Source organism: Arachis hypogaea, chromosome 7 (genome assembly GCF_003086295.3).
Source record: "Arachis hypogaea cultivar Tifrunner chromosome 7, arahy.Tifrunner.gnm2.J5K5, whole genome shotgun sequence".
Classification (NCBI taxonomy): Eukaryota; Viridiplantae; Streptophyta; class Magnoliopsida; order Fabales; family Fabaceae; genus Arachis; species Arachis hypogaea.
The window spans coordinates 71,527,205-71,535,979 of NC_092042.1; the positions used below are offsets into that span (position 1 = coordinate 71,527,205).

The 8,775-nt window shown below is 32.5% G+C and overlaps 1 protein-coding gene across 2 annotated transcripts; it reads left to right on the plus strand.

Moving 5' to 3' along the window:
• The first annotated feature begins 5,679 nt into the window (after nt 1-5,679).
• On the plus strand, nt 5,680-8,503 carry LOC112703374 (large ribosomal subunit protein uL30z). Of its 2 annotated transcripts, none has more exons than XM_025754794.2 (6): nt 5,680-6,003; nt 6,394-6,608; nt 6,693-6,787; nt 6,873-7,010; nt 7,817-7,919; nt 7,996-8,503. In XM_025754794.2, exons 2-6 carry the CDS (start codon nt 6,423-6,425, stop codon nt 8,209-8,211), a joined length of 738 nt encoding a protein of 245 aa, XP_025610579.1. In that variant the 5' UTR covers nt 5,680-6,003; nt 6,394-6,422; the 3' UTR covers nt 8,212-8,503. The 2 variants fall into 2 exon arrangements, with proteins under 2 accessions (XP_025610579.1, XP_025610578.1); XM_025754793.2 differs by having other exon boundaries at nt 6,420-6,608.
• Nucleotides 8,504-8,775: the final 272 nt, after the last annotated feature.

The window sequence follows — 8,775 nt, forward strand, 5'->3', positions numbered from 1 at the left end:
TCCTCAACTTAACCAAAGTTCCCCACTCCCCCCACCAAACTAACTAAATGTGATTAATGTTAGATGGTAGCATTAAATGGAGATGGAGAGATTCCCTTAATGTATGAAACATAGCCACCCCCTCATCCACTTCATTTTCATATTTATTGCATTCATCCTTTGCATAAATGAGACACAAACAAAATAGAGAAGCAAGAGAGGAAGAGAAGAGTCCGAGAGAGTGAGAGATTGAGAAGAGTGTGAGTGAGAAGGAGAATGAGTTCTAGATTCTTCCATCAAGCTTCTTTATCAACAAAAATTTGATCACATGCCATCATCTTCCTAGAAGTTCAAGGAGCTTAAGCTTTTCTTCATCACCTTCCTTTGGTGCCTCCAAAAATCAGCAAGTGAAGAACACCCTCACCATTCTTCTTCTCTATTCGGTCATATGGACCTTTCCTGATGTCTCACTTTATTTCATTTTCTTCTAGCTAAAGTCATCACACACGCCTCTTCTAAGAATCACCAAGCCAACCAAGAATTCAAGCTTGAGATGGTAAGGCTGTTAAGGCCTTCTAAGAATCACTTTATTTCATTTCCTTCTTGTTGTGATGATGATTCGGCTATTAAGGCCTTGTTAACATGAAAATTCTATTTTGATGAATGTTTAAGAGTCTTGATCGAGAGAGAGAGATAAGGTTAGATTTCATAGATAGCTAACAAGCAAAGGTAAGGGGTAAGATTATACGAGGTTCATTTAAATGAATCATATGATCAAAAGATGGTTGAACATGTCTTGCTGATTTTTTATGTTCATCAAAGTTCTTGATGATTGGTTGATTATGTTTTGATATTTTGAATGCACTTAAGTGCTATTGATGATGAATGATTGAATGATATGTGTGCTGAAATTTGAGATGAAGTATGCATGAATATAATTATGATAGATTGCATTAGGACTAAAGCCAAAACACAGTTTTATGTCCCTATATTAGTACGGAGATGTGTTGCAACGTATATCGACCTTGTAAGGAATCAAGGTGTTGTTACTGGAATAGTCATGAAATCACTGTTTTTGTGTGATTTCTGGAGCTATATTAATTTGATGAGTATGACCCATAGCTTGTTAGAAACTTTAGTCCAAGGTGATTGCGTGAACATAAAGTTTTGTGCTGTTTTGAGTTCGTTTAGTATTTCTAAAGTAGGCACAAAGTCGGGATGTCGGGGCTGTCTCGATAATACAAGGATAGAAACATATAAGAACGATAATTTACAAGTAAGGTAGTTTGCTAGTAGATATGAGAGTCTGAGCATAAAGAGAGTAAAAATAAATTCTCTCATGAGAAATATGAATTAGTAACTCTATAAGAAAGGAAAGATACTGACGATATCCAAGAAAAGAGATTAATAAAAAATAAAGCTAATTCCCAAGATGTTATATGCCCCAGTCAAAGGAATGTATTGGCTAGGCAGAGAGATCCCGCCAGAAAAACTTACTGGTTGAAAAAAGAATTATCTGGTGAGGAGGAGTTAGATTCCAACGGAACCAGAACCATGTTAAGATTATCTGGTGAGGAGGAGCTAGACTCTAACGGAACCAGAACCATGATAAAAGATTATCCGATGAGGAGGAGTTAGACTCCAACAGAACCATAGCAATATGGCAAGCCACCATTATATGGCATGCAATCACAGGGGCAGGCTCCTCAATCTTATGGCCATCCTAGAGTTGCTCAACCAGCGTGGCGGAGCTTGAAACGAAATTTTGGGGGGCCAGATAGAAGATAATTGTCAAAATGCTTTTGATATGAATCTCATTTAAGATAAACTCGTCTAACCTCATCTTTTTGATTTAGGTAATATTGCCAAATTTAAAACCATTTTTCAGGGTATCGTTCTAAAGAATTAAGGTCAAACTCATCAGACGTAACTCTTTAAACTTTTGAAGGTTGTATCTTACTTTCTTCGTGATTCATTAAAGTAGAAGAACTATCTACAAATGTTGATATTATAAAAGTTATATGTTTTCCTTTTTGAATATTAGCCTTCCTCTTAAAAAATGCATCATCAACTCTTTGATTTTTTATGACTATTTTATATAAAAATTTGAATATATATCCAATAAAATATGTAAAAAAGAAATTAGAAAAACAAATATTAAAATTTATAATATTTATTGAATTTTTTTTATCAATTTATACGCATACAATAATATCAATACTTATTGAATATTCTAATATTTTTTATCATATAAAAAATTAAATTAAATAAACGGTAAAATATAAAATAATATTAAATTACATAAATAAAAAATACCTAATTTTTTATATTTGAACTCAAAGGTAAATGGAGTGTTGCTTATTGAATAGAGAGCTACGAAATGCGAATATACTCAATTCATTCCAAATCCAATATATTTTGAATGTTTAAAACTAAAAATTATTGTGCAATAAAAGCAAGAGATGAAGATTAAACTTTGGTATTTTAAGTCATAATAAAATATTTGAGCCAACTGAACTATTTTTTATTTTTTAAAAAAGTATTACTAATTTTTTTAATAAAAGTTTGGGGGGCCATGGCCACCCCTTGTCTGAACTAAGCTCCACCACTGTCAACCAGGGGATATGTCATATCAGGGCTCAACTCCTGCCTAATCATGTGGCACGAATATGCTAATGCAACAGGTAACAGCCATAGCCATATGCACTAGGCCAACTCAAGTATCATATCCTTCTTATAGGTTTGGTCCAATTTATGCTCCACCCACTATACAACCTGGTTATGGTCAGCTGGATTCTCAGCCAACTGCAAGTTATACACAAGTTGCTCCTAGTGGTTATGGGCCGTACCCTTCTACATAGCAAGCTTACACCAACCAGCATGCTCCTAACAACAATGCAGGTTATGGCTACCAGGCACCCCAAGATCCTGCTTATGCTAGTGGCACTGCAACTACATACATATAGTGTAGCACCAAGTTGTCAGCCAGGGTTATGTTCAACCTGCACCAACTCAGATTGACTATGAGTAGTCTATTCCTCAGTCTGCTGGTTATGTAGCTGTACAGGCGAGTACTCCAGCTGCATATGGCAAGCAGTGGCGGAGCTTGAAACGAAATTTTGGGGGGGGGGTCAGATAGAAGATAATTGTCAAGATGCTTTTGATATGAATCTCATTTAAGATAAGCTCGTCTAACCTCATCTTTTTGATTTGGGTAATATTGCCAAATTTAAAACCATTTTTCAGGGTATCGTTCTAAAGAATTAAGGTCAAACTCATCAGACGTAACTCTTTAAACTTTTGAAGGTTGTATCTTACTTTCTTCGTGATTCATTAAAGTAGAAGAACTATCTACAAATGTTAATATTATAAAAGTTATATGTTTTCCTTTTTGAATATTAGCCTTCCTCTTAAAAAATGCATCATCAACTCTTTGATTTTTTATGACTATTTTATATAAAAATTTAAATATATATCCAGTAAAATATGTAAAAAAGAAATTAGAAGAACAAATATTAAAATTTATAATATTTATTGAATTTTTTTTATCAATTTATACGTATACAATAATATCAATACTTATTGAATATTTTAATATTTTTTATCATATAAAAAATTAAATTAAATAAACGGTAAAATATAAAATAATATTAAATTACATAAATAAAAAATACCTAATTTTTTATATTTGAACTCAAAGGTAAAGGGAGTGTTGCTTATTGAATAAAGAGTGCGAAATGCGAATACACTCAATTCATTCCAAATCCAATATATTTTGAATGTTTAAAACTAAAAATTATTGTGCAATAAAAGTAAGAGATGAAGATTAAACTTTGGTATTTTAAGTCATAATAAAATATTTGAGCCAATTGAACTATTTTTTATTTTTTAAAAAAGTATTACTAATTTTTTTAATAAAAGTTTGGGGGAGCCATGGCCACCCCTTATCTGAACTAAGCTCCACCACTGATGGCAAGAAATTGTCCCCTTAGCCTACTTACCAATATGACTCCACCCAAGTGTATGATGCACCGCGATAATTGTTTTTGTAGTGACTACATTATTATAGTATTAGATGTTATAGTTGATGTCTTAGTGTAACTTTTTATTTGTTGTAATTTATACCGCATCATATTATGAACATCACAAGATCTAATTTTTTATTGGTGCACTGAATGCTTTTGTTTATCATCAATGTGTTCTTAATATGCTCTAAACTGTCAATCTGAGATTTGGTTATAAGAATTTGAAAAAATACAGTTAGTATGAGTAAAACATAATCTATTGGTAGACAAAGCTGATCAATAATTTTTAAAATTGGGTAGCGAGATTAGTAATATAAGCCAATAATGATTACAAATGTTGAAAAATTATATTTATTTTAATAATTTTTATTTATATAATTGTTTTTTAAAATAATTGATTATACGAGATAATTAATTTGGATATTTTAACTGAAGTAATTTTAAGATAATTTATTGTATTTGGAATATATGAAAAAATGGATTAGTTTAAGTGATATAATCACAAAAAATGAGTATGAAATTATTATTTGAATTATTTAATATTATTATTTTATATGTATCTTAAAAGTTAGTTTTCTTTTTAATACTATTTTGGACAATATTATAATTTTGTTGTAAATAAATAAAATTCACTTGCCTTTGAAAAAAAAAGTCATCAATTAATCATCAAGTATAAATATATATTTGATATCTTATAAAAAAATTATACTATTATAAATTATTTTGTTGAATGGTTTTCATCCAGGAAAACAAAAATTCCTAGAAAAGAGTTTAAAAGTGGGCTGCTATCTATATAGTCTCACTAGAATTTTGGATAATTGTAATTTAATAGGACTAGTTGTTTGAGTCTCGGACACCTAACCCAACAAAGAAGTAATGTTTAAATGCGAAAGGACGTTATCTTTTTTCAAAAGTAACTACAAACAATCACATTCTCTAAACTTCAACCTTTGCTAGCGCCATCGCCGCTAGTACTAGGAGTTAGGGGATAAGTTACCGAAGCAAACTGAAATTTATCGTAAAATCGAACCGAAATTTATAACAATCGAATAAAAATAAAAAAATCGGTTTTTTTTGTTTTTTTGAAATAAACCGATCGGTTTGAACCGAATCGAACCGCAGAAATAGTTTAGTAATACATTAAAATAGAAATTTTAGATTTAACAAATGTGTTTGTTTTATATTTAGTTGTTGAAATGAGTTAAAATTGTGTTGAATTTGAATATAATATAATATTATTTCAGTTTATTGATTGTTTTGAACATTATTTTACTAAGATCAGTTTTCTATTAGTTAGATTTAAAAATCAAAAAAATTGACCGAACCAAACCACTTTTGGTTCGGTTCGGTTCGATTCGATTGTTGCACAGACAACAAACTGATTGGTTGGTATTATGTAAAAATCGAACAGATCGGTTCGGTTGATTTTTAATTTAAAACCGAACCAAACCGAACTGATAATACCCCTATTAGAAGTCCAGGAGTATAAGTACCGAACCAATGCTAAACCAAAATTTACAACAATCGAATTAAAAAAAAAATCTTGGTCTTTTTTAAAACTGACCGGTTCAGTTCGGTTTTCGATGACTCAATGAAACCGAACCAAACTGAACGGAGGGTAAGCCTACTGTGATGAGGGTTTTACTATTTTGCCCCTTAACCTAGAAACAAAACCCTGGCCCTAACCTTAAGCGAGTCACGCTGCACCTCCCTCCCTCATTTTTTTTTGTTCTGAATTCCCATCCTCTTCCTCGATGTATGCTCTGAGAGAGTGAGCACTGAGCAGTCCATCCTCCATTCAACCATTCCTCCTCCTCCATCCTTCTCACGCAGGAGCGGTGGTGCCTTCGTCGTCGTGACTCCCAACCGCAGCGCTCTTCTCCGTCGCAGCCGTAGCAGAGAGCGCCAGCTATCGTGGTAAACCGAGCCGCCCTCTCCTCGCCGAGCAATAGCAGAAGTTCAAGACCTCTCCTGCAACTCAACAATGTCTTCTTCGGAGGTCAGTATATTCACCAATTTTTGGAGTAAAATTTGTTGCTGTCACTGGTACTAATTTGTTGTTGCTGGTCCTAATTTTTTGTTGAGTAAAATTTATTGTTTTTGCTGGTCCTAATTTTTTATTTGATAATAATTCCTCATTTTTGGTTTGTTGTTGTTGTTGTTTGAGAACAGATTTTCGGTTAGAGCACTGATATAGTGATAGCTGTATCTGAATCTTTGTTAATTTGATGTTGTTGCTCCTAATCTGTTGTTGATGGTCCTAATTTTTAGTTTTCAGTAAAATTTGTTGTTATTGCTGGTCCTAATTTGTTGTTGGGATTTCTCATCTACTATACCTTCTTCGCCGGTGACTCTCTCTTCTCTTTGTGTGTGTGCTCTAATTTCTAAGCTGCAAGGTTTGTATGCAAATAGCAGAATATGGCAGAAGAGGAATCAAAACCATTGAACTTCATACCAGAGGTTATACTCAAGAAGCGAAAAAGCAACGAAGCATGGGCTCTTAGGAAAAAGGCTCAATTAGAGCGCTCCAACTTCCAATCTAACAAGAACAAGGACGCTACCATAAAAAAGCCCGAGGATTTTGTTATTCAATATCGCAACATGGTAACTCCTATCTCTCTCTGTCTCTGCCAGAACATGATTCAGTCTATTTCTGAGTTGCGTGATTGTTGCTATAATCATTTGTAGGAGCTGGACCTTATTAGAATGAAGCGCAGAGTAAAGAGGAAACTTCCACAGCTGAACTCAGACTCCAAGCCCTTAATTGTCATTCGGATTCACGGGTGTGTACCTCTCTCATTGTCTCTCCTTTTTGGTTATGTGAATACAAGTAAGGAAGTGTTTGTATCATCCCTTTTGTTATTTTAGGAAAAATGATATGCATCCGAAAACAAGAAAAAATTTGTACAGCTTGGGGTTGAGAAGAGTATTCAATGCTGTCTTTTTGAAGCCATCAGATGGAGTGTTAGCCAAGTTGCAGAGGGTGGAACCATTTGTTACCTATGGGTAAGACCAACATTTTTCTAATTTGTTTTATAACTAGTTAAATATAAATATTTGTTATGGGGTGATTATGTTTCTAGCTGTCATTGGCAGGGTAGCTTTATGGAGCTTCCATAAAATTTGAAGTTGATTTGGTTTTTAGCTGTGGGGTTGTATAGAATTAGGAGTGTGTTTTGTGTTGGTACCGAACTATTAAATTTGGAATTATCACTTCAAGTTAACTGCAGTTGGTTGTATTATATCTTCCATCCTGGGGCTGAAACATTTACTATTGTATAATTGTATATTATGTAGTTTATTATGTCTTGATATGAATAGAATTTTTCGCTTCAATTGTAGGCATAGCAAGGTCAAATGAGTTACTTGATAACTTATATACGATATTTTGTGTTCCATATCTATTTGGTAGTTGCTTTTTTATGTTGAAGATATTTTGTACTGAAGATTTTAACTATTATTATACTACATAAGTTTTAGTTAATTATAAGTTGTTTTAATTTAACTTCAGACTTGAGAGCACGTAACTATGCTACATTGCTTGGGAGTGAACCTAAGATGCTCATGGGAGTCAGGACTACGTTAATGTAAATAAAACTAGAGAAAGTTTATTAGATGAATATGATTGAAATTTCCGTATGGATGTTTATGTATTGTTGATGTTAGATTGTTAGTTGGGCTTATCTGTGTTGAAGAATATATCTTCAAATAATGGCTTAGTGTTTACTTATTACGTATAGTATCGTAAGTAATGGTTTAGCGGATGATGTTAAAATTATTCTTGATTTCTTGAAAATCTATTTCTTTTGTAGATACCCAAATCTTAAGAGCATAAAGGAGCTAATCTACAAGAAGGGGCACATGAAAATAGAGAAGCGGAAAGTTCCGTTGACAGATAATAACATTGTTGAGCAGGTAATATATGGTGTTCCTGGTTTAACTGTGATTTCCCCCTTCATTGTATCTGCGATTCATATTCTTTTATTTGTAGGAATTGGGGAAGTATGGTATTGTATGCATAGAAGACATGGTGCATCAGATATATAATGTTGGTCCACACTTTAAGGAAGTTATCCAACTTATGTGGCCCTTCGAACTCAACAAACCAGTCGGAGGATTGACAGGATCAAAAACCCTTTTCAAGGATGGTGGAGACTCTGGGAATCGGGATGATGTCATCAACGAATTAGTCTCTAAAATGAATTAACCTTGATCATATATATTGTATCAAAATTTTGATCATGTTTGTGATGCCCCTAGGATCTTGGCTTCAAGTATCTCATTTTCTAGTTACTATTGATATTGATGTTCCCAGACAAATTAAGATATGTTACTCTTTCTTTTCTTTTGCCCTGGATTTTGATTACCAATTTTTTCGACTTAAATGGTGTTTCAATCTTAGAGAAGTAATATATTACTGATGATATTTCAATGTATTAGAACAAATAGATAATATCAAATGTAGATTTCATAATTAATGGTAAGTGCTGTTAGATTAATGCTGCTTGTCTCATCTTTTCTTCGGTCCTTATCTTATCAAATCCGGTTATCTTTAATTAAAAGAATTAAAAGTAATAAAAAAAAGTTTTAGAAGACGAAATTTGAACTATGCTGGCTAATGAAACAAATATAAATAAATATTCAAATAACATACATTAGTTAATGTATTTTAATTTTGGATTTTTTAAATAAAATAAAAATTTTAATTTCAGAAAAACATTACTTTATCTTTATTTTTTAAGATCTATTTTTTTTCATTGGTAAAAGTTCG